A 27,511-nucleotide genomic window follows, 5' to 3' on the forward strand; every position below is an offset into this window, starting at 1 on the left:
AGTAGCGGCGTAAGGGGGAGGGCGGTGGGGGCGGTCCGCCCCGGGTGCCAAGCATCAGGGGGTGACACAAGTCGCGCAGATTAGTACTCACTGGCACATCTGCATGACAAATCTGCGGTCTATGTCATGATACGGGGGGTGCGATTGGCTTTCAATCTTCGAATCGGTAGGTAACCTCAAATTCCTGGGGGGTACCAGGGGGTGCCATAGGACTTGTGACGGGGGGGTGATCGCTCCGGGTGCCAACCCATGCTACGCCGCCACTGCACGCTTGCGAAGCAAAATTAACTTGTTTTGTATGTCGGTAATGGTCGATTCACACATAGGCACATATTCAGCCGTCTTACTTTAACTATAACAAACGTCTAAAATCTGTCAAACTTCATACAAAAAACGCCGGGTCAGATTAAAACAAACATGCTAATTACTTTCTTTATTACTATATTAATTAGTATTCCTAACATTTTAATTTCAATTTCACGCAGATCTTTCACTTAAAAGGATTAATTAATCAGTGTTAATTTAATTAAAGAACAATTTTCTTCGCAAAACGCCTTCAAAAGAATTTCAAGTGTTCTAATATTCACAGTTTAATTCCCTCTATTTGTATTGGAATTATTCTAGAAATTATAAGACCTATTTTAAATTCTACATCTGGTACGTTTTAAAGATACCTCTAATTTGTAATATTTCACTGCTCTAAGAAAATATGATGAATTCCGATTTACTGACAATCTTTCATAAAGATTTCATCCTTCTGCTTTTAAAAAGTGTTATCTTTCCTAAAATTGGTTCAGATAAAAGAAAAACATAACTTTCATAGTTATTAATTTTTTTCTGGCGTTAAAAGTCGCCTCTCGCAGCAAGAGCAGTCGCCCGGCAAGCGAAAGAACGTGGATTCGATTCCAAACTTAGGCAGTTGTTGTTTTAAATTATAACTTTCATAAAATATACAAAGTAGTGGGCAATAGCAAGTTGAAATAGTTCAGTTCACATTTCCCAGTTCAAATATAAAACCCATAAAACGCAATTACCACCGAAACATTCTGTAAAATCGACCGCGTAACTTAGGATGCAAGTTGCAACACATTTTGAATATTGCGAACTCCAGGATACCAAAGCCTGGAGTGTACTTATGGGATAAGCTCGCGAATTGCGCTTGCTTAAGTATAGTTCGCGCAAATAAAGTTGAGGCCATCGACACAAGCAAATATTTGTATCTGTATACGCTGCGCTTACGTCTTGCGTAGGACCCACTTGCTAGAAGAAAAAAATATTAAAAACTAGCTTTTTCTGTCACAGAAAAACTTTTAGCGCGCGTCCCTGTTTCAAAAACCGGGATAAAACTATCCTATGTCCTTTCCTGGGACTCAAAGTATCTCTATGCCAAATTTCATCACAATCAGTTCAGTGGTTTAGGCGTGAAAGCAAGACAGACAGACAGAGTTACTTTCGCATTTTTAATATTAGTATAGATTCAAACCATTGACTTGGCCCATGGACCAAGCTAAAAGTGGGCCAAGTCGCTGGAAGACTTTTGCGTAGTCGGGACAAGTGCTGTGTCTCGCTTGCAATCTTAACAAGAGCGTGGTATAGATAAAATAGATATAGAGCTTAACGGCCGTATTCGCAAACATTGCTATGAGGTCACACAGTGCGCGTGGACGCACAAAGTGACACACGAACCAATCACAGAGCTCTATTCAATGCTGTGTGTTCAATTTGCTGCTTCACTTAAGTAAGCATCGTTTGTGAATACGGGCGTAAGTGAGACAGTGCCTGAGATATAAGAGCGGCACGGGGGAAGTGACATTGTTTATGACGTGACTGAACATACAATTATTAGAGAAAAATCTGAAGTCTCGCTGACGTTTGACATCACAAAATCACCCTCCCGTGCCACTGTACTGACTAAGTTACGATCTAGACCTTTAGCTAGTGTATTCGATATTTAAACTTGAATGCGTAATGTGTCGATTGTGTTCTTTATTTAAATTACCATCTATGTGAGTAAACGTTCGCCTCAACTTTCGTTGAGCGACCTATACAAAGCTGTAACGTTATGCAATGACCTGTCTCGGTTTAATAAGATTGTGGGAAAGTATTTCTAAGACTAGCTGTCCTTGCGGGACTGAAGTCTGAACTAGAAATCTTAATTTTGACTTCTAGCTTAAAATTCTGGTACATCTTTGTCTAATTTTGATGTTTGAGCTTTGAAATTACGTATGAGACGCGTATGTCTGCTCAGTATCTGCGTAATATCAAATGCCTTTATGGGTTTGAATTCTAAGGCAAATATTGTGAAGTTACAAAAATAAGCAGTAGTTTTTCCGAATATGCAGTTAGATAATAATACTCTTTTTTACAAAGACTTATGCCCGTTTTCACCATCACTTTCTAATTTTTAAGTGACCCCTATTATAACCCATAACAGAAACTTGGTTTCATTGGTGAAAACGGGCATTAAACTAATAGAGAGGACATCTTATTTACTAAATTATTACTCCCTAAAGAATCAAGAATGTTAATTGCCTGTGCAAGAGTTATTAATTAATAAACTAACAGTAGATAATTTTGCAATTCGATGTTTTTACTATTCTGACCCATTTTACCCTTTGCCCGCAGAGTGCTATCGTCGGATCCAGGGTGACCCTCCCGTGCCGGGTGGAGAACAAGGCAGGGGCGCTGCAGTGGACCAAAGACGACTTCGGGCTCGGTACACATCGGAACCTGAGTGGGTACGAGAGATACCATATGATCGGGAGCGACGAGGAAGGTACGTGCATCATCAATCTATTGAACATTACACTTAACATCAGGTGCGATTGTGGTCAAATACCTGCCTTGTTATGCATAAAAATAAAACATTCTCTTCTCTATTTTTTGTTTAAAAAAAGTAAAGTAGGAAAAATTTTGTACAATAAAATATAGGAGCAATATGAGTCAATACCACGTCTCGACATGTTGACCGCACAAATCCTATATTTCGTAGGTATTTATAGGTAGTTTTTTGGGCTGTGTCTTTAGCTGGCCCTGTCACACATTTTTTACATTGCCCCGAGGCAGTGCAAGGGTTAAAGATTGATAGGTACACATTTAACATTTTAATAGACTGAGATCTGTTAAATTGAGAATGTTACTAGGTATGCAAAATCACTTGAAACCTATGTTACAGTTAAGCTTTTACATTTACAAATACATTACTTTTTATTTCATTCAAAAATACCCAGTAGTTATGATTTTATAGGCATTCAAAGTTCGCTTAAATATTGAGTCCCGCCGACGGTCACGTGACCCCGTGTGACGTACATTCACAGCGTCCGCTCACTAGAAAACGGATATAAACATACTTAAATGGGTCATTCCATAAAANTTCTTCATTGATCTGTTGGATTGATTGCGAAAAATCTTTGAGTACAATTTAATAATTGTTCTTTCTAAGGAAATTTTAGTCTCAATCTGAAAAAAATCAAGCAGCTCCTGATCAATTGACATGAACTGCTCTCAAACGAATCTTGGGTCACTAGCGAGTAGTTTTATTGTTTTTTTATGGAAAAACTATCTTTGATTGGACACGAAGGAACTTCTTTGTGCAATTACAGTGAGAGCAGCGAGTCACTTAGTATTGGATTTCGTTGCTTTCTTCTTCTTCGAATCATGTTCTTTAATCGAAAAAGAAATGGTTCAAAAAACCCAGAATCGATTAAAAAATCTAGTAAAAATCACAAACAGCCCATGATTTTTCATACCAATTTTCTCAGTCTATAACTTCTTTACCCCATTGATTTCGACATTGAGCTTTCGGTGGGGTCAAATAATGAAACTACTGATACCCATTTAATCCCAATCGATTGTAGTTTTTTTGTCCATACATTATGGATCTTCCTTTGTAGCTTGAATTCTCACATCGATCGATTTTCAATAAAATATCTTCAAGAATAACACAAACACATGTTTTTCTCATACAATTCAGGAAATCGACGAAAAATCATTTTGTTCCTTACTTTCAAGTTTTTCGCAACAAAACTACCGTCGTGGGAAACTGATCATGTATGTTTATAACATCTTCGCTTGTGGGAACGTCATCCGTTATTTCGTGAGATTCAATCATTGTTTTGAAATAAATCAGATGACCTTGAGAACACATTTTCTTGAGTGTCCGGGAACTATCCGACCTTCGTGAGTTTCAAGATTTTTGTTTGCAAACGTGAAATAGGTAACACACAGTTTTTGGCGCGGCGCCCTTAAAAATTCTTTCAAAATACCGTTTTTGGGGCGTTTTCATAATTAAAACTTGCTTGCTGTTGTATTCAATGCCATGAGTGTTTTAATTCTGTAATTCCATTTCGGTTATACCGATTCTTTTACTTTATGGCTAGAGCTAGGTAGGTATAATAATAAAAAAATTGAGTGAAACGGAAACAGACGAAAACTGTTGCAAAACAGCTGTAGAAAATGATGAAAAATAAATCAAAAAGGTCTACTGTCATTTTATTTTCTTATTCCTGTTTTCAACCCGGCCTGGAAATCATTAGGGAATGTTATAATTATATTCAGCAGTGGACGTCCTGTATCAGAAATGATGATGATTCTACTTCTATTAAAAGTCATTTGATTTTCCACGTAGGTCGGATACTTTTCGGACGTCCTTCAAAACGCACATGCCACAAGAAATCATCAACTGAAATTGTGGGGTCGTCGACACCAACTCTATGTGGCTTCTAATAATAACGTTTGCACAAAGAACATTGAAAAACTGTAGATAATGTAGTTTTTCTTAGTGGGGAATTGAATTTTGCGTGTTTTATTGGCCTACCAAATTGCATAACTAAACTTTTCTTATTGCCACCTACTCGTATGTAGAGGTCAAATGAAATTGCAGCATCACTAGAAATAAATGTAGCGCGTTTTTAGGTCATTTTGTTCCCATTAAATGAAAGTTTTCATACATAGGTTAGAAATAAGTTTTATAGTAACTGGTGACTTTAACTGCCAGATGTCTCAATCCAAAACCGGTAACGTTAATAAATATTTTGCGATTAATCTTTTTGGTACACACAACGGGGAATGTCTTGGCCTGAAATTCACGTGGCAGCAAGGCTGGGTATAACATCTGACAGATAAAATTCCCAATAAGTTATCAGCAAGTGCAACACTTTCATCTAATTCCTATAAGATAATCTACTATATAAAAATAAGTCGGGTTTTCCTCCCTGACGCTATAACTCCAGAACGCACGAACCGATTTCCACGGTTTTGCATTCGTTGGAAAGGTCTCGGGCTCCGTGAGGTTTATAGCAAAGAAAATTCAGGAAAAATTTCAACAGAAAAGCGGGAAGGGGGTAAAACGGGATCCATCACTTACCATCAGTTGAGATACAGGCCAAGAGCTTCCTCGTTGTGGATAAAAAAAAAATAATAAAAAAAAAATCCACGCGTACGAAGTCGCGGGCGGCCGTTAGTAATAATATAAGTATTTCATGTATGAACCTTCTTTTCTTCGTACTTATTTAATTTATAACTATACTTTCTTTTTACATAATAAATTAACTATTAACAACCACAGCTTATTTAACCCATTGTCACCGTAACACAACTCAATGGACAATTTGTTAACCGCAATCGTACCAGCTTTGAATCATTCTTTTGGCTGGCTTCCAGACTGAGACATTAAAAACTTAATGTCTGCCTGGATATGACTGAACGCTGAAATATTATATGACAACACTTTAGCTCGTGCCAATAGGCATTTTTTGCCTTATTTGTAAGATCAAAAGAAAAGGTTCGATTTTGTCGCTAAGAGCATTCGCGACCATAATTATTTATTGAACTGTGAGTATTACCACCTTACTTTAACCGTAACCATAAAAATAACAGATGTTTTTGTATGGATATTGACAAACTTTTGACGTTAGTTAATACTTAGGTAGTACTTAATAATGGTTACAAAAATTGAAGTATTTTACAAACTAAATAAAAAGACTTTATTACTTAATTTTACAAACAAAATTAATAATCTGAAGGATGTGGCTTAATTTTTCTACAATGTTTTAAAACAAAAATTGTGGTCTTGGCTTTCCAAGAGTGTGGAGCAGTAGATTAATTTTATTTTACATCAGTAGGTAATTAACCAATAGTATCAATCTATAAAACGTGTCAAATCAAATCAAATTATATCAGTTTGTTTGCATGATAAGTGGTCTATACTAGTTGTTATAAAATAAAGTATCAAAACTAATACACTTAAAAGTTATTGTTTTTGAGTATCAGAAATAACACACGTTTAGTCAGAAGCGAGAATCTACCTAAATGTTTCGTTACGCCATTATTTCAACCGTTGTGCCAGATAATCAATGTTTTGGGGTGCCTTAGGCAGGTTAAACATCGGTACATCATAATAAACTCCTTTCTACTTTGGTTTTAAACTAGAAAAATATTATTTTTAACTTAGCTTAAAGAAAGTAAAGCTCTTCAGTATAATATTATACCCATATACTAAGAGGCGATAATAGCCCAACAGTGGGCGATTGAAGGGTCAGTAGTTCGATACCTTATGAGTACCTTTATGGTAGGTATGTATCAATCAAAGAAACAAAGGTTAGGTACTGTTTTGTCTTTTTTTTACTTTCACCTTATGTTTTGAGATTAAAAATTGCAGTAAAAATATTTTAGCTTGCGGAACGGTGGCTCAAAATGTTATAACACTCCTAGCCGTTTTCTTTTAAAAATAAATCGCGTTGGTGCTAACACACTTTATTTACTGAGTCATGGCCGTGCGCGCATCAGAATTTTCTTAGCTCTAACCTTTTTAGTATCTACCAAATTCAAATTCTTTAATAGTATGTTTATCTCAAAAGGGCATTTTCAGGACATATACACGTCACAATATAGCTTGTTTTTCCACACTTTGGGACATTATATTGGCTGGTGCTTAGAACAAGTTGGGGAGAAACTTTTTTTTAAAATAAACAACTTGAAAAAATCGAACTGCCTAAGGCGGGACTCCAACCCATGACCTTCCGCTTGCCGGGCGACTGCTCTTCCAACTGAGCTACTTTGACACCGTATTTTTTATGCGTAACAAGGCAGGTATTTGACCACAATCGCATCTGATGTTAAGTGGGATGCAGTCTAGGATGGTGGATCTGCCCTGTAAGTGTCTATTCACTTTCGCCTTGAAAAGGCCCGGATTATAGTCTTCGGGAAAGACAGCAGCAGGCAGCGAATTCCAATTTTTTCTACCAATATGACATCGCTTCAATTTGGTAGCACAGAATGTAGATTGCATCAAGTACTTAATCTCATCTTGCACCAATGGCTTAAAGTCTGACTTAGACAAAATGACACACAAATTCGTGATCGATTCACGTAGCAAAGTAATTAAAACAAAAAAAAGATTTAGCGAGTCGTTCTTGAAATAGATCTGTCACATTTGTGTCTGGCAGGGCTGTGACTTTTTCACAACTACCTACATAAAAGAATCAGGGCAGTCTAATAGTCACCCTTTAAACTTTCATAAAAAGGTATCTATAGCAACAACTGTGAACTAAACTGTGCCGTACTGTGGCCTATTTGTATCTTTCAACAGGCACTATCGCCCTAGATACATTGTACAAGCACTTCAAGCTTCTATGCTTTATTATAGTCGCAATAGATGCGAATATTCTACAAAAAAAGTTGTATGTTTCAACTAGTTTTCCTGCGTTTAGAAATCTATTTTTGAGATGCTTGAAATATGGTAACTCGGTTGTGTAATAGGTATGATTAAAATAACACTAGTACGTTAGCTTTTGGAGTAATTAGGTGTCTTATAATACGTGTTGGAATGGCGTTTTTGGCATAGGTACGTGTAAACTTTTTACAGACAAAAGTGGACCTAAAATGGCTTAAAATAATATGTTTACTCTAGTATCTAGTATTGTTATACACTAGATATGAGACAAAGGCGTATCTAACAAAATGGCGATATTGAGTTAAACACACCATGTTATTAAAAAACATGCATTTTATAACCTCACAAAAAAAAGTAACTGAATTCTTTTTCAGGAAGCCAGTATTGACAGGTAGGCCCGAAATGCATTTTTCCATACTTCAAATTATCTTTAAACGTCGCTCCTGTAAAATTGATAAAAATCAGTTACGCCTTTTCGTGATTCGACCCACGATATCTGAGACAATATTTTTACGAGTATAACCTATCAAAATAAGATTCTACGTTTACTGTATTGGCTACTAAACTGGCTAAGTATTACATAAACCTAAATATTTTTATTAAAGTTAATTGAGTCATCAGGGCTAAACGAAATTATTAGTAAGTAGATGACCCAGAGACCCTAATTTAGTGACCCTTAAACATGACAGTAAGCGACTAAATGTCACTCAGCAAGGTATGGATAGGACAGTGCTTAGAATATCGTTAAGGGATACAATCTGGAATGAGGTCATTCGGCAGAAGACCAAAATAATAGACATAGTCCATTTAGAAAGCTAAATGGGTCGGCCATATTTGTAGCAGAACTGACGAAAGATGAGGTAAACAGAAGTACAAAAGGGTTCTCAAATGGAGACTAACGCCCATATTCACAAACATTACTATGAGGTCTCACAGTGCGCGTGCACAGGGTGACAGTGGTGACACACGAACCAATCACAGAGCTCTATTAAACGCTGTGCGTTCGATTTGTTGCAAACTTAAGCAAGCATCGTTTGTGAATACGGGCGTCTCTTTCTCTCTCCCTCTTATGTTTAGAACTCTAGATACCTACAATACTTCTAAATTATATGTATATGTATTACATATTGGTTTGGTATATATTATGTATTTATATATTTGATACATATTATGTATAACTCAAAGGTGACTGACTGACATAGTGATCTATCAACGCACAGCCCAAACCATTGGGCGGATCGGGCTGAAATTTGGCATGCAGGTAGATGTTTTGACGTAGACATCCGCTAAGAAAGGATTTTACGAAACTCCACCCCTAAGGGGGTAAAACGGGATCCACGCGTACGAAGTCGCGGGCGGCAGCTAGTTCGTGTTAAAAATTATGTGAAAGTGAGCACCGATTCACTAGGATCATGAAAACAATTACTTAACATAAAATAATATAATAGCAAACTTGTCCCAGTGATATTAAATTTATTATGCGATCTTTCCAAATAATATTCTGTATTCAGCTCTAGAAATAATAAAATGTTTTCCATAAAAAAAGCAAGTTTCACTTTATTCCATCTGTAAATGTGGAGTAACAAATATTTGATTAAACAGTGAAAAGAATACAATTAAATTAGCAATTATGTAGAAACACCAAGCTAGAGCCGGTTTTATAACTTGAGTTCTGTATATTTAAAGTTTGACATTCAGGCTGAGTTGTACCAACTTACATTAACCGTACTATACAATAACCGGTGTTTCTTGTATGGAGTTTGACAGATTTTTGACGTTTGTTAAAGTAAGACGGTGCAACTCAGCCTAAAACAGTGCAGAATACGATAACGCTATTGAAACCCCGTAAACAGGGGAAATATTTTCCCTTACCACCCCTCTTTCACTTTTCTCGAATGACATGAATCCTTCTTTATCCTTCTACAGGACAAAGGATTCTCCCTATCTTTTTTTCACTCCCCCTGAGTGACGCATCGTAAAATCATCAATGAAACTCAAAAATCTTTTGCAGCTTAAATTTTTTCATTGAAAAATAGCACGTACTACAACGTCATAAGAGTCACAACATTTAGCTTGATGTGACTCTATCGAAATTCACTTCGAGATCAATTTTGACCTTTTTGATGTATCCACTGAACTATGTAATCTATCTTTTTATCTTTATAATATTACTAGCTTTCCGCCCGCGGCTTCGCCCGCGTGGAATTTTTTCTGTCAAGGAAAAACATTATCGCGCGGGTCCCTGTTTCATAAATCGGGATAAAAACTATCCGATGTCCTTTCCCGGGACTCAAACTATCTCTATGCCAAATTTCATCAAAATCGGTTCAGTGATTTAGGCGTGAAAGCAAGACAGACAGAGTTACTTTCGCATTATTATTAGTATAGATAGAATAGATGTTGTTTCTACATAAATTATATCCGTCATAATTTATTAAAAGAAAATTTCTCCTCGTAACAATAGTAGGTACTTAAACTACATTTGGATAGAAGCCTCAAATAATGGATTTTTTAAAAATATTGCGCCTAAAATTACCTACTTAGATAAAGGTTTCTTTCTTATTTCACTACGGCACCCTAAAACGATAGGCAAACGCCCCCTATAGGGAATCCTTTTTAATAAGTACAGTCAGGGCAGTTTCTCTCTTGACTTAATAAAAAAGAAATGAGCTAACAGAAAATTCAGTAGACTTTTTTGGAGTCCAATAATGTAATTAACTGAAGAACAGTCGAGACGAAAAGTGCTTGATTCCAATTATTTTTGTTTCAACGAAATTCAATTGATAGCTATTAGGATTGTTAACATAATGATTGCGATTTTCGTTTAATCTTAGAGAAATGTTCATTAGAATCATAATATTTATTTGTCAGCTTTAATTTGTTTTGGTTGATTTCCTATTTTTATAGGATATCATGAAAACATTTTGATAATTAAATTTCTTGTTTTTTTATCTCTTTGAGTTATTGAGGGCCTATAATTTGATTATCGTTAAGGTATTTGCTAAAAAGTTTGCTATTCCATATTTTCGTCTTTTTTAGATGACATACTATTATTATCTGTATTGTGTAACTTGTTGGCGCTTTGGACTTTCTGTGAGCCTTCATGCAGATTATAAATAAATAAAGGCCCATTTATTGTTCTGAAGCAGTCGTAAGGTCAAATTCTATTGGGACATAATTATAATATAAACCATTTTATACTTAGATGCTTAAATAAAATTGTCTTTTATGACGTTTTAAATGACCAAGACCAAGTATGACGCAATAGATTTCTTCGAGCTATTTACTATATCACATACAAAGCTAACAACATCGCTTGATAGGCAGCTGGTAGATCATTATTGTAATGTAATAGGTAATGCCAACCACTCCATTAATTTCGCGCTGGTCGTCAGTACACAGTACAACGGTAACAGACAGTACATGGGAAAGGGAAGTGCAATATTTAGGATAGAATAATAGAAAAATAGAAAAAGCTCGATCCACTTAATAAATGCAACGTCCATTATAGAATTTTGGTTAAAATAGTTAGTTCATTATTTCTATTTTTCAATGTTCTCTGCCCGAGTTCTAGTTCTAGTTTCTTAGCCATAAGACCACTTTTTTACGAGTGTTGGAAATGCCTACTGGCCCGCCGATGGGAATAACCAGTGGCTTATGTGGGACTCTCCTCGCCACAGCCACAAGACCGCCTAAACCATCCCAAAATGTAGTGTTTTATTTTCTCCAACTACTTAATGGTCGGGCTGTTTTCGTTGAACTTTGCAACAATGGACGTCTGTTTACATATTTTACGAGTAACGTAGGGGATGATAGATGGTGATTATAGAGGGATCAATTTGCGGTACATTATCTGTGGCTTGAGTGCTTCTATGATTGTTCTTTGTTGTCTATGGGAGGTTATTAATGTCCTTTAACAATACCATAAACTATTTTAACAATATTTTTGTTGTCTATTAATAGACAATCGAAATTAAAATAGTCCCATTAAAATAATTAAGCCAGTGTCTTTTTCCAGGTCCCAATCTATGTCAATACTAAAATTCATCCAAATTTGTTCAGTAGTTTAAAGTTTTTTTAGGCGCCACTTTGTTGACACGCCACGCCGTAACATTGTTTTATCGTAGAGTGGGGTCATGTCAATCGCCAGTGGTGCCAACTGTTACGTATAAAAATGATAGCGACATTTTAGCTTTGACTTCCCAAAAGCATGCAATCCTTTTGCCCGCGACTGTACCTCGTCTAAATTTCTGCTAACGCAATTTTAGTAACATTATTTTATCGTGTTGCCCTATATTAAATCCGTGAAGATCACTTTAATTTTCTTCTTCTTTTTAACAGTTTATAAAATGGCTTAATTAAATCTCCTTAAAGGTACTTGGTCAGTTTTGGGAGTTTTATAAAAATGTTCACGTAAACCTTTCAGTTTATTATGGTGGTTAAAGCGATTGTCTTGTTAAATTATACTTTTTCCTGTTTGTAAGACTTTCATGATCTTTATTCTCCGTGAGGTTACACCAGTCTTGATAAATATTAGCTTAATATGCTGCCATATTCTAATAACTTTATTTATATGTTGTGTTTTTATTAATTGTTTAAAATGATTGAATACTTACTTCAAATTAGCTGAATATCATAAAAACATTTTAAAATAAAAATACTTTAAATTGTTTTCTCACTGTTTTCCCAATCAATCAACACGAATCTTTCCAATCTTCAAAACGAATTGATCGAATTCGACGCTACTGTAATAACTGGACAGCCTATTTTATAACTAGTACTTCTAAACCCTTGAAATTCTGAACGTTTTGTGACACTGAAAACAACGCGGATGAAGCCGCGGGCACAAAGATGTATGTTACAAATATTAAACTGTGTCTTTCTTTGTTACAGGGGACTACTCACTAGACATACAGAACATCAGTCTAGAAGATGACGGCAAGTACCAGTGCCAAGTCAGCTCAGGGTTAAACGGTAAGTCTCCTAATATTTGAAAACTTCTTCATCATCAGGTCATTTAGTCTACACTGCACGAGCACGACTCTCTCTTATTTAACTGAGGTATATAGAGGACTAGCGGCCGCCCGCGACTTCGTACGCGTGGACTCAGTTTTACCCCCTTAGGGGTTACATTTTGCAAAATCCCAGCGATCCCAAATATCTTAGTGAGCACTTACGTTATAAAAGGAAACCCCATGCAAAATTTGAGACTCCTAGCACTTGTAGTTTCTGAGATTTCGTGATGAGTGAGTGAGTCAGTCAATCCAATATTTCATAGCTTATGATCATCAGGTATTTTCGTCTACTTCAGGAGCACAACTCTCTCTAATTTACTTGTGGAAATCCGTGGGGAGTCTTTTTGTCCAGCAGTGGACGTCATCTGAAATGAATGTATCAAATTATTGTTTTATTTGCCCAGGCGAGCCAGCCATCCGCTCCCGCTACGCTCAGCTCACAGTACTGGTGGCGCCGGACCCTCCCCGCATTATACAGGGTGCGTTCATAGACGCCACGGAAGACCAGCCCGTGGACATAGAATGCGTGTCTGTAGGAGGAAAGCCTGCTGCTGAGGTACGTATAACGTATTATTCTCTCAATCTTTACATGTACATTGTAAATATATCATTTTGTACCGCTTATTCTATTCTCAGTTCCAGTGAATCCCGTTTTTCCCCCTTAGGGGTTAAATTTTGCAAAATCCCGTCTTAGTGAGCACCTACGTTCTAAAAGGAACCCTTGCAAAATTTAAGACTCCTAGCACTTGTAGTTTCTGAGATTTTATGATGACTGAGTGAGTCAGTGACCTTTTATACTTAGATTCGTTTTGGGATCCAAGTCAGTCTACGGGACTTCTCTTGGTTTATTTCGAAGATGTTTAATTTTTGTGTTTTCCAGATCACATGGGTGGATGGAAACCAAGCTGTGATCAAGAAGCACGTGGAAAACCAAGTAGAGCTGATGCCTGACGGACAAACGTACCAGACGAGGTGAGAAATATCTTAAACTTACGAGTATTACATAGATAAAACTAATGAAGTACGAGTAATTCAGAATTTTGAGTTCGAACAATAGTATAGTAAGCCATGATGAAAGACGCAAAGGAAGTCATAATATTTTGTGAAATAGTTCCACTTTGGTTAGAACATTGCAAGCGGTTAATAATCAAAATAAATAATAGTCAAGTCAATTAGTACCTATCATACTCGTAAGTCGGACTGAAAATGCCAAACCAAATTCTACCTGGGTTACAACATCTTACTCAAACGTCAAAAGCTTGTCTCTTCCTTGCAAATTTTTGACTATAAATGCTACAAATCATCAATTTTTGACCATACATTTCGTTTATAAACATGGTTATTATCTCCCAACCAGGTCAGTATTGCGGCTCACACCGAAGAAGTCCCACCACAATCAGACCATAACCTGTCAGGCGCAGAACACCGCCGACAGGGCGTTTAGGATGGCCACTGTACATATAGAGGTAATTACTATACAAGTTTAGCGCATCTGAGTCAATGTACCTCTCAACTGTGACTAAAACCGGCTCAAGGACAAAACTAGAAAAAATCTACCACCGTTTAGAGGTAACCCTTCAAGCTCCGCGAATCGAGACATAATAGATAGTTAATTGTTATATTTATCTCAGATTTTTAAAGAGTTTTCATAACAGTATCTACATACTGTTTATCTTACTAAAATGCTTTTTCGGAATTTTGTTTTGCGAAAAATATAGCTTTTTCATAGTAAATTAGTCATTTAATCAATGGTGAAAGTATATCGAGGGGAAATCCCCACTTGTCAACCAATGACGTGTGTTATGACGTTGTAACAACACCCCATTGATTTTGTTAAACCATAGCGCATAGGCCCCTCGTCCATGGCGACATTTTGTAGCGATGCAGTAGCGATTCTGTCGCGCGTTCGCATTGATACATCGCAATGCAGTTGCTAGCTGTGTGCACTCGCCCACATAAACACGATTCAGTCGTGATGCAAACGCGGTACTGTCGCGAAGCCAACACGATTCAGTAGCGTCACAATTACCTGTGATTGCTACATTTGCCGCGCCACTCTTCCTCCGTTCTCTCCCCGATGTCGTCCGACACGGTCGCGCGTTTGTATCGATACAGTAGCGATGTAGCACGTTAGTAGCGCGTTGGCATCACTTCTGTATGCGTGGCAAATGCGACTAACGCGCGTTAGTAGCGTTTAGTGTTGAAAATGACTAAATTGGTCACAAACAAGTCACAAACTGTCAAAAACGGTCAATTTCGGTCAATTTGATCGAGCACGTTTAGAACATTTTTAGTTTTTTCCTAGATTTTGTGATTGATAAAAGTCTACAACATCTTAATTGAAATAAAAAAGTGGTTTGTAATGATTTAATATGGTTAAACGTTTTACAGTGAGTCTACAACTTCTAAATTGTAACAATAAGTGTTTTGTGATGATTTATTGTGCTCCCTACGCAAATTAACTTTCCTTCTTTTAAAATTGCATATAATAAATTGGATACCTAAATAAATAAATTATTCGGTGATAGTACAGTAATAATGAGTCAAATTGACTGAATTTGACCGTTTTTGACCGGTCATTTAAGGTATTTGACCATCGTGACCGGTCAGATTCAGTCAATTTTCATCTTTAGTAGCGATAATGTCGCTCGTTTACGAAACGCTCACTACAAAAAGTCGCCGTGGTCGAGGGGCCTTAACAAAAGATTGATTGAACAAAATACCTTTTTTTTCTTAGGTAAAATACGCGCCAAAAGTGAACCTAAGAATAAAGTCTGGGTTACAAAACGAGAAGATAAAAGAGGGGACAGAAGCAAGGTTCATATGCGAAGTGGACGCCAACCCGCTGCCGCAGATGTACCGGTGGTACGTCAACGACAGTCCCGTCATAGGGGACTACTTTGAAGAAATGGTGAGTAATTATGATCATCATAAGATTTAGTTTCCTAGCTTAACGAAACTCGTCTAAATAGTCGGCAGGGCTATTCCGAAACGTTGTTTCTATCGCTGGACCTATCTGTCGCCATCGCTCATTCTGGCATCTCGCTTAGTGTGAGGGGAAAGGCAATATTCGAAACTTCAGATAGCGTTTTTCGGAGTAACCCTACTGATTCTGGACGCGAACCCGCTGCCGCATATGTACCGGTGGTACATCAACGACAGTCCCGTCATAGGGGACTACTTTGAATAAATGGTGAGTATCATCATTAAGTTTAGGCGCAGACCACCGACTTTTAGTTGGCCGAGAGTTGGGTCGGGCTGTTGATCAGTAAGGAGATGTATGAAAGTGCGCACAATACGCCGATTATGTATCGGCCGATTCTTCATACAAATTTGAATCGGGTCTAACTATCGGCCAACTAAAAGCAGGCTAGTTTCCACTGCAAGAAGAACTTTTCTAATTTACTAGAGGTAAATGGAGCATTTTATCTAAGTACCATAATCGTCAGTAATTTTTTTCACCAACACTACGGGAGGACCAGCAACCCTCTCTAATTTACTAGAGGCAAATAGAGGTTTTAGTCTACGCCTTGTTGGGGAGGCTGGCGACTTCGTAGGAACTTGTCTTCCACTGACATCAAAAATAGCCGTGTGGTGACGGCAGACTAGAATACATTTGTCACCAACCCCTGCTCTTCACGCGGGTGTCGTAAGAGGCGACTTGGGGACTACACATCAAACAGAGAACGGGCAGCAGCGCTCTCTGAAAAACATCAATCTTTTAAATTGCGATCTCCAACCCGCCTGCCAAGCGTGGAGATTATGGCAAAACCCTCCACTATTGTGGAGGAGGCTCATAGTCCAGCAGTGAACTGTAAAGGGCTGTTGATGATGATGATGATGACATCAAAAATAAAACATATCCTATAAATCCCATAGCAATAGAAGGGATAGAGAGAGAACATCGCTGATGGTGGGAAAACTGCCATACCTTCCTTACTTCACCGTCACACTGCTTTTAAGAAAAATTCTAGCATACAAGAAAATTAGCTTTACAGTGGAATTATACACGTGTTCCAACGCACGTTACTATTGTTGAGAAAATTTCAAATACAATTTGAAGAACCCTCACAAAAGCATAAAGATGCAGTTTGAAGTGCAAACCCACACAGTCCTATTTTCACAATCTTCTTCGCAAGTCAAACCTACGATCTAGTCTATCTAGTATAATAAATAGACTGAGAAAAGTATGGAAATAAAAGCAAATGCAAGCTGTAACATAAGTGTAAGTACGTAGGTTGAAGAACGTAGGTTTGTTGTAGACAAATTGTAAATTCAGACATTTTGTCAAAAGACCGGATAAAAAAGAGCTTGTACGAAATTATATTGATGACTATTTAAAATTGAGCCTCTTTTTGTCATAGAAGTAAAAAAAAACCTTAGTGTAAGCTAAGGTTTTTTAAGCATGACGTTCTCACTTAGCTCAAACACTGAATTCGCACTGTATCTGCAACATGCAGTGCATTTTTCAGTGGCCTCTTAATATCGTATGCATGACTGAGTCGCGGTACAGCACTGCGTTTATTGTACCATGCTTTGGGACCTAACGAATCGTTATTTGTAAAAACAACCATGTTTTATGGAGCACATAAATTGTACAATATTTTTTACATAACTAGTCTGGGCAGAACTAGGTAATACTTATAGCACCTTCATGCTTTGAGCCACGTAGGAATTATAAAGTTTTAAGCTCAGATCATAGAAAGAGAATAGATATGAAGTCGCGCGTAACTACAACGAGAACCAGTGTCCCCACATTTCCCCCACCACAGCTCCCACACACACATTCAACTGTATAAAGACAAAGCGACTGAGAGTCTACGACAACATGTGCAACCGGCTTAAAAGTGCTGTGATTGGCCAGAAGGCGTGCCTTATGGCCAATCAATGGCCGCGTGACGTGACGCACACTTTGAAAAAAGCAATTAGAGAGAAGAAAGATAAAATGGAGTCGATAAGATATCGATACTTTAAATCCTGGGGGCAAGGCTCGAAATTGGTTTAAAAATGCTTGTATGAAAACCTTTTTAGGGTTCCGTAGCCAAAATGGCAAAAACGGAACCCTTATAGTTTCGTCATGTCCGTCTGTCCGTCTGTCCGTCTGTCCGTCTGTCGTAATTACATAGTTGACAGTTACTAATCCCTTCTACTATTGTTATTGTTTTTGTAAAAACTTAAAAATCGCAAGCAACTCATGATTTTTTCATTCAAAATTAGAAAATAGAAAATAATAATTTACTTCTATTTATCGATAATAGGAAACCGTATTAGAACACGAGCCCTGCACTATGTTACGACCGGCACATGCGGCCGTACTGTGTATTTTCACGCGTCAGTGGATATCGGAAGAAATAAAATACATTGCGCAGTAGTTACGCATGACATAAAGTGGTTGCTAACTAAATCGTCAATGTACAACGTGTTTGAATTTTTATCACCACTAATTGCGATATCGCAGTAAATATCACGGCACTGAATTCGTTCGTAAAAATGTTTAGTTTTTTTTATTTATAAGCAAAATACCAATGGATTTGCAATACTTACATGTGGTAAATGACTTCATTGTTCCTGTAGTTCTTCGTTTCACTTATGTTATTGCACGTTACGACGCATTATCCAACAATATCGGAGAACATTTCCTCAGTACGACTGAATCGTGACTAACCTGGCGTCGCGGGCGATGTTCGTTTCTGGGAATATCGCGGAGACACGCGCCACGCCCCCGTTTCACATCTATTCCCTTCTATGATCTGAGGTTTTAAGTTAAGCTTCAACCACACCAATGCGTGCAGATCGCCATAGCCGGCGCGATCAAAGGCCAATGACAGGTCGCGGGACCCATGACAGTTTCCCTATGATCGCGCAGTGATCGCGCCGGCGATGGCGATCCGCAAATATTTTTTTCCTTAAACAGTAAGACAGGGAAACGTCAAAAATCTGTCAAACTCCATACAAAAACACTGGTTATCGTTATAGTCACGGTTAAAGTTAGGTGGTGCAACAAAGTGAAAAGAAAACCTTTCTTTTCCGTGAACTACTACCTAAAAATACTGAAACTAAACATCACAAAAGAACTAAAACAGAAAACATTAAACTAACTCGTAAAAAGGCATTCTAACAAGTCGTTATTTCAGATTATCTTCAACGTGACGAGGAAGCACAACAAGGCGGTTGTCAAGTGTGAAGTCAGCAATACTGTGGGGAAACGGGACCAGACTGTCACGTTGGACGTCACTTGTGAGTTTGTTTGTCATTTTGAACACGTAGGGGAGATTAGGGTAGTGGAGTAGTTTATTTTTAATGATAGTGCTTTAGAGCTAAATCACATGATGCGCTGCGGCGTCGCACTGCAAAGATTTCTTCGTATCGCGCGACGTGGCGCTAGTGTGCCCGCCACAGATATTTTTATGTAAGATGACGCAACGACACTGCTTCGGCGTTGTAGTCGTACCATGCTGCAACGCATCGTGTGTTTTGGCTCTTACAATAGCTGAATACGTTGGATCCAACATGGGTGCTTATGCCACTCCACCTAGATAGTGCCACCAACGCTAGGACGATCTGTTTTCTACATCCACACATTGGACTAAGCATTAGGACCAATGTTGGGGCCAACCTGTGGAGTCTGCCTTAGGCCTTGTTTGCTCTAGTCAAGTAATTTAGAAGAATAATGTGCCTTTAGTAGGTAACTAAACTATTCGCTACTAACCAAAAAACCGGACCGTTTTAATAAGGACCGTTTACATAATCGCGCGCTGTCGCGGTCCTACGTAATAAAAAACAAATAAATATGTTATTTTAAGCATGCCAAATGTAGACAGACATACTTCATACTTTCACGTCCAAAAAGAGAAGTAACATATCATAGAGTGGTCAATATTCTATGTCCACCAAAGACATAAAATAAAAAGATGCAGAAGTGTCACTACAATAGAGTTTAGGCATAAACAAGAATGCTCAGCTTAGTGCAGCAGCCGCAAGTACAATATTGTCTGTGAACCTTTTGTTAGCAATAAATGACTTTTTGCTTTTATTCCATATCGAATAATGATATACCAAAATCATTTAAGCTAATCCTAGCAATACTTAGCAATCTTAATCTCGAATCGAAATCGAATGTCACTTTGTCTACATGCTCAAGTCCGGAAAATAGAAAATGATGGTTGTAATGTGACATTTCTTTTTAAGCCAAGGCGCAGACCATCGATTTTTCGTTGGCCTATAGTTTAGTCGGGCAGTTGATCAGTATATGGGCATGTATACACACTACACTGATTTGATTTGGCCGATTCTTCATACAAATTAAAATCGGGCCCAACTATCGGCCAACTAAAAATCGGTGGTCTGCGCCTAGTCTAACAGCTAGCCTTTTCATCTGTTCATTATATTATTATTCCTTGATTAAACCTACTGTAATTGTTACTATTGTGGAGAGGCTCGGTCTAGTTTCTCTTGGGAGTTGCTGGTATAGACTCGATATTAACACTAAACATAACTCAAGATAGACGTATCTTGTAAGCCCAAATTGGGATAACAGCATCAAGAGTTAGAGTTGGAATAAGAAAAATTGGTTAGATACAGTTGTATGCGATCAAATACTATATGGGTGGTTTGTCGAGATAAATAATTGAAAAGTGTTATTTTTACTAAGTGAATATGGTTACTTTCAAATGTTTTGATTATTGTTTTAGCCCTGTACTTTCCGTCTTTTCGATATGCTTCCTTACACTGGTAAATTTATTACCACTAACTACATTTATGTGAAGTTAAAAGCTTGATAATGTAGATCTTAAAATTCACTTTGTGATTTCGGAAATTTAACATTATTTAATATTTAGTCATAGATCCGATAGATTTACCATTTCTAACCTTGAGCTCTTTTTACGTGTACCTTACCTTTTTACTACTACTTCTTCTTAAATCATTATTTTTATTTTTATAATCCGTAGGCAAAAAAGTCCGCTGTTACTATCGCATCGATTGACCTACTCTTCTGCAATTACCTATGCTTTGGCCTTCCTATTCAGTCCATCTCTCTAAGGAGCGGCGCGTACTAGAGCCCGATTGAGCGGATATATTAAACATTTCTATTGCAAACAACTATGCACATAGAATTACACAACTCCCCAGTGTGAGTCGGGGAATTGTGTTTATCAATCATAGGATTTATGCAAAGTGGGGCATTGAAAAATATGCATTTGAATTGCGATTTAGTGCTCAATGTTAGTGTTTATTTGTGGTAATGGAAAGAGGTATTGTTAGCTAGGTTGAATATTAAATTAGCTACATAGTATTATTTACAATGGAACTTCTGATTTTAGTTATAATCTTTGTTGTAGTCAAAATCTTTATTTGTTGAGGCACTTGCTATGATAATCTTGAGTAGGTAAATTGTGAATGACTAACTTTACGTCTACATTTCTATCTGTATAGCCTGACCAGGAACATAAAAACCCTGGCATAGAGGCGCGTCAATTGCATTTGATAGTGCAACACTGAGTACAGTCGTACCTGTGTTAAATTAATAGGCTAACTTTATGTATCAGGATTTAGGATTACGGGCTAATTTGATATTTTCATAAATTAACGAAAAAATATTATTATAGGTAACCTGGTTTAAATAAATTAAATGAAACCATCAATCGAGCATCATCATCATCTAGTAGGATTTATTTTATTATTCATCAATAATCAAATTCAGAACTTGAATATTCAACTGCAATGTCTGCTCATGAACGCTTCTAACTCGGTACTTCTTTCCCAATTCCATAAAATTCAACACTTAGAAAGTGACAAAAAACTTTAAAATAGGTAGTTGAAACAAACCACAGCTAATTTTCATAGTGGACTGTACTATACGATAAACATGTCAGTCAATTTGACAACCTTTGTTGGAAACATTAATTCAATGAAAATATTGTCCGAACCCTTGGTATTTCTCTTCGACAAATACTTTAACACATTGTGAACCACTTGTCTTTCACGACTATAAAAAGATTTTAGCAATTTCATTCACAAAATCAATTGCGCACATATAAAATAAAGTTTGTTTACACTTTGACAGCAATAGACTGACATGCAAGGTGACATGTCAATGAAGTTTTCAGTTACTGTTGCCATTAAAAGAAATTAGTACCATTAGTTTTCCGCAACATGGCGAGGGTTTTTATGTTCCTGGTCAGGCTATAAATCGATTAAGTAAGCTTAAAAATATAAAATGAAAGGAAAAGCCTAAAATCACCTAAAATTACTTCAAGACTTTTTTGTGTATGACCTTTGAAATCGGAAGACGTTATTACTATACTAGAACTTAATTAACTAAACAACAGAGGTGGGAATAGGCTATAACTTCAGGTTCAGGCAGATCTCCACACAAAATCCTCAAAAAATCACATCTTTTCTCATTCAAAGACCACCCAGCACTATTTCAAACACAACGTTCCTCCCACCAGACCCCCCGACCTTCAGATCCAGGCCGCAGAACATCGAGGCAGAAGAAGGGGCGAGGGTGACCCTCAGCTGTGATGTAGACGGCCAGCCAGCTCCGGAGATCAGGTGGCTGTTCCACGAGCCTGGTCGCATCGGGGTAAGTGGCTACCATGCTTGAAATGAATATGTCAAGGTGAAATTGTGAACTCTGTCAGTTTATAATATAACGCGTTAGATTGTAAACTAACAGTGGGTTAGGTTAGGTTAGATTGTAATTTTATCCTGTGCGCGAAGGTCAGATTATAATCTGACGGAAGTCACAATTTTACGGTGACAAAATAATATAACTTTTGCGTTAAAAGCATACAAGTTCTAGCTTCTTCTATGCTTGAATTCAAGATTTTATTTTGGATATATATACGAAATAATCATTATATTATATTTTATTTATTTCTAACTTTGTCTATTAGTTTTGTTTCTAAGATCATCAGAGTACTCTAAGCTGATATTGCTAATGAATAATTTCTGAATTGGACTAATATTTTGACTTGTTGAGGTTTAAAAATAGGAAGAGAAAACATTTTAATCTAAGTAAAGATAAGATTAGGCAACAAATACTTGAAATCTAGTTTTAATAAATATTTTATTTCTCTGTTCCTTTACATATCTTTATCATCAATTTGCTATAAAGTGCCCTATTCCAGGTTGTTTTGTCAAAAAATTAACGTCTCATAAAAAAACACATCCAAGTTAGCTAAAAGTTGGGTAACATTGAAGTGTCCCAGATATTATCACATGAATGACATTGACACTACTATCAATACTCGATTATTAGTATTTATTTTCGCCACTTGGTGGGTACCTTTTTCAGAATCTTTAGACCAAAATAGTGTTCTTCATGTCAGTAATCTTTGTCAAATAATACGCTTCTTAGTACCTAAGTACGTTCCTTCTCCTAATGCCATTTATATGAGCGTCCGATACCTTCAGCAGGTTAGAGGGAGGGCGCCCAACCTCAAGATCGACCAGGTAAGCTGGGACACAGCTGGCCGGTACATCTGCAAGGCTTCCGTAGAAGGGTACCCTGAAATTGAGAGCGAGGCCACTGTTTTTATCAAAGGTAAGCTTATCATCATTATCAGGTCGTTTATCACTGAACACACATTACATTTTCAATGCCAGATAGGATAGGGACGCCTATGTTCACACATTTGGCCTTTAGTACCCTTTTAAAAGCGAAGCACACGATAAGTTTCGACGAAATTCATCGCGCATTATCGTGGGGCGTCCACCGACGACCTCATAAAGGTAGCAAGAAGGCGCTGGATGCAGTCCGCTACCAATAGGGCGTTGTGGAAACTATTAGGGGAGGCCTATGTTCAGCATTGGACGTCCTGTGGCTGAAATGATGATGATGAACGTATGACATCCATGGGAAGACCTGTAGGCCTAAGATGCGCGCCATAATAACTTTTATCGACGTCAAAATGTATGGGCAAAATCAGTAAAATGGCGTGATAACCGCTTATCGCGGCGCGCATCTTAGGCCTACTGGAGCACTGTATTAAATTCATGCAAAACAAATAATCTACCTAACTTTCAACATGCAAGTAAAGATAATTTCTTACCTAAATAAAATATGGCGCAGATTTTCGATTCATTACAAGAAATACTCCAAAATATGTCTTCTACATAAAGTTTGTTAGATTAAAAAGTAGTTTAAATCTAGTCTTAATACAAGTCCATTCACAGGTCCACCAAGGATCCTCTCCAACCGAACCCAACAAGGATTGGAAGGCGAGAGAGTGACCATTGAATGTGCAGCCCTTTGCGTGCCAAAACCAGATGACGTCAGATGGTACTTCGAAGGGAAGGAGATCAGCATTATACAGAACCCTGTGAGTATGAATGTGGTTCTTATACGAAATAAAATACAACATTGTAGAATCAACTGCGCACCTGGCGACTGTGACGTCACAGCTGGTGCTGAGAATAAGTGGCGGGAGAAACTCATGCCTATTTTCACCATCAATCCCTAATTTTTAAGTGACACATATGAAATTTATGTTCAGTTTTACCGACGATCTGGTGAAGGTCGCGGGAGGCGCCTGGATGCGAGCGGCGCAGGACCAGTCTTTGTGGAAATCCTTGGGGGAGGCATTTGTCCAGCTGTCGACGTCTTTCGGCTGAAACGAACGAACGAACGAACAGTTTTACCATAGGGATCACTTGAAATTTAGGGCTTGATGGTGAAAACGGGCATGAGTCACTTTTTCTCCTAATGTGACATCGCTTCAGTTTGGTAGCACAGATGTAGATTGCATCAAGTAGGTACTCAATCTGACCCTGCCCCAATGGCTTAAAGTCTGAGTTAGGCCCAGTTTTTAGGGTTCCGTAGTATGTCACAGCCATTTTTTTCCGAAACTATAAGAGCTATATTTTCTGCAGGAATACGCACCCCTTGAAGAAATCCTGCCAGATGGCGTAGTGAAGTCAAGCCTGGTCATCAAGGCGAGCCAAGCCCGACACTACGGCACCTACAACTGTAGTGTTACCAACGAATACGGGAACGCAAACGCTGCCATCGTTTTGAAGCCAATAAGTGAGTATATTTTTATAATATTGCTACTCTTTTTTTTTTAAATTACTAGTCTTAGACAAAGTTTTTATACAGTACTTATGCCCTTTCCAGGGTGTAGGGATTTTACAATTGCTGGATCCAGCATACAGCAATCCAGCTGGATCCATCGCCATTTTAAACGTGCTGGATCCAGCATTCAGTGCTGGATCCAGCGATGCATACATTTTTACATGCCTAAATTTTCTAATCAATCTAGACCAAATTTTGATTCCTTTCGTAACTTTATACTAGAGTTGGGTTGCACCATCTTACTTTAACTCTAACAAACGTCAAAAGTTCATACAAAAACCCCCATTATGGTTAAAGTTATGGTTAAAATAAGGTGGTGGAACTCAACCCTAAAGTAAGTACTTGCTTTAAAGGAAACAAGAATGTTATTCACTGTGGTTATACCAATCCTTCTATGGCTTTATATTTGGCGGTTAAGCCTTTTGACCGCCTATACCCTGGGGCATTGTCACAGTGTAGTAAACTTTAAGTAGTAGGCTCATTGAAATTACAAACATGGAGGTAGGTAGAGAGTAAATCATATCAGACTATACATTTTTGTTGCACAATAACCCCTGTTACAAGTATAAGTGGTGCAGTGAAGCTAAGCACATCAAGCTTGACATCATGCCGTCGTCTTTGCACGTCCACCTAATCAAGATGGCTTTTACTTCTTTACAAATCATCCATTTATGTAATGATTAAATTAGAACTCCGATTTTGCAATTATTATATTATATTATAATTTATTATAATAATATTATAAAAAATAGAAAGGGAAATAACGAGTACATAATGTATAGTATTGGGAACGTGATAAATAGGACACCGTAAAGAGTTTGCTTGTACCTAGAGATAAATGAGTAAAAATGAAATTACGACAGCTTACTATGCGCTTATTAATATAAACGACAGTACATTATACATTTTTGTTTCAAAATAATACTTATCACAAGAACATGAGATGCCTCAGTTTTTAGTTCAATCTGTGAAGATTACTCTCTCTATTTCTACTATGGCAACCCTCTTTACACATTCTTAAGTTTATTAATATGGAAGGTCAGACCTAAATAAATAGGGAAGGTTTGCTCAGTATTGTACGAGTATTAGTTTGAGGTACCTTTGATTTAATATTAAGATATTTCAGTAATTTCAGCCTGTCGGAGTCAATTTATAATCGTGGCCTTTACACGTCAGTTACAAAGGTTTTACGTGTAAGCCTGTTTGTAAGCCAGTGTGTTGAAAGGCTACATTTATAGTTTAGGGTTGGAACACACTGGAAGCGTTAGAAAAATTTGAAACATTTTTATTTCTTACAAGAACATTTTGAAACATTTTTATTTTTGGTTCCTGATATAGACTTATATTCCCTAATTTTTGGAATAACAGGCGCCATTATTCTCTTTATATCTGATTCTGTGCTAATTCAGTAATTGATTCAACAAATAAGCATGAAATGTAACAGACGGGCAGAGTTATTATTCGCATTTATAACACTACTATTATTTAATTAGTTTGGATGAATGAATTCTCTGTGTTTGCCTTTATGGCAATCCAATGAATTCCAGATTGGCCGGTTGGCAGCGGCCTGATACATACTTAGCTAATACATGCAAATTTTCAACGAATATAAACATCGGTACATCTACGCTCATAAAAATCAACTTATATTACTAGATACATAAAACATATTTCACGCAAATTTTGGAAAATCTTGGAAAGTTCTCTTTCTTTTCAAAAATAAAGCAATGTTTCCTGTCAGTAAAATTTTCTATCTACAGTGTTAAGAGTACTTTCCCTTCAGGTTGCATTACAAAATTCCACCCTGTTTATCATCGTACTTATCTAACAGAACCTCTCCCTCCACAGAAACCCTGCCCCTCATCACGATTCTCATCGGGGTCATCACGGGTGTCATCATCTTCTCCGCATTCGTCATCCTCCTAGTCGTCTGTCACCGCAGAAGGAGACAGACTGGACAGAAGATGAGCGAGAAACCAGACGTGACTGTCACCACCACTGACATTTATAAGGAGAGTGACAGGAGTTCCAATATCAGTGATTTGAAGCCGCAGTTGCACCAGAGCGATGGGAGCTATGAGCTGGTGAGTTCTTTTTATATTCTTTTTCTTCCTTAGGATTATTATAATCTAGGTGAGAGACTTTATAAGCCGTCAGTAGGTAGGTATTTCATGATGTCATCAAGATGTCATGCTTTAGTGTTAGTCGTCTAACTGGAAAAGGCAGCGTCGGACGTCTACCCACAAGGTGGACCGACGACCTGATAAAGGTAGCAGGAAGGCGCTGGATGCAGGCCGCTATCAACCGTGCGATGTGGAAGTCATTGGGGGAGGCCTATGTTTAGCAGTGGATATCCTGTGACTAAAATGATGATGATGATACATTTAGTTGGTTTGACCTAGGAAAATAACATCTTGAGAGTCTAGAGAATTCAACTTGCTATCCACTGGTCTAGAGGCGATACGTAAATATTTAGCAAAAATAATCCAAACACATGAGACTGTAATTGATCTGAGATGTCCAGACTCCAGTAGAATCTCCGATAGACGTCGTTCTAATGTGATGAATGCACTATCGCAAACATTAATTATCTTCAACGAAAGAGTAACTAGTATCCACTAAAACATCTTTACCATTTTTACTTCACCATTTTTCATTATGATATATACCCACGAGTCTGGGGGGACCAGTGGGCTATTTGGGACTCTCCCTGCCAGGTGGGCAGGGCTTTCTTACTAGAACCTG

The 27,511-nt window shown here is 37.6% G+C and overlaps 1 protein-coding gene across 2 annotated transcripts in view; it reads left to right on the forward strand.

Moving 5' to 3' along the window:
- The window catches only part of LOC114360679 (irregular chiasm C-roughest protein), a 50,048-nt gene that overhangs the window by 17,763 nt on the left and 4,774 nt on the right, over positions 1–27,511 (forward strand). Inside the window, exons 3-14 of one of the 2 annotated variants that reach the window (XM_028315442.1) lie at positions 2,626–2,776; positions 12,566–12,646; positions 13,092–13,243; positions 13,568–13,659; positions 14,045–14,153; positions 15,425–15,598; positions 18,822–18,924; positions 22,140–22,273; positions 23,107–23,236; positions 23,869–24,014; positions 24,565–24,718; positions 26,615–26,850. In XM_028315442.1, coding sequence (XP_028171243.1) covers positions 2,626–2,776; positions 12,566–12,646; positions 13,092–13,243; positions 13,568–13,659; positions 14,045–14,153; positions 15,425–15,598; positions 18,822–18,924; positions 22,140–22,273; positions 23,107–23,236; positions 23,869–24,014; positions 24,565–24,718; positions 26,615–26,850 — 1,662 coding nt within the window. The remainder of the gene's footprint in view (positions 1–2,625; positions 2,777–12,565; positions 12,647–13,091; positions 13,244–13,567; positions 13,660–14,044; positions 14,154–15,424; positions 15,599–18,821; positions 18,925–22,139; positions 22,274–23,106; positions 23,237–23,868; positions 24,015–24,564; positions 24,719–26,614; positions 26,851–27,511) is intronic. The other variant, XM_028315443.1, reaches the window with a different exon arrangement.

The sequence above is a fragment of the Ostrinia furnacalis genome, unplaced genomic scaffold (genome assembly GCF_004193835.3).
Source record: "Ostrinia furnacalis isolate ACB-3 unplaced genomic scaffold, ASM419383v2 OfSCF5128, whole genome shotgun sequence".
NCBI lineage: Eukaryota > Metazoa > Arthropoda > Insecta > Lepidoptera > Crambidae > Ostrinia > Ostrinia furnacalis.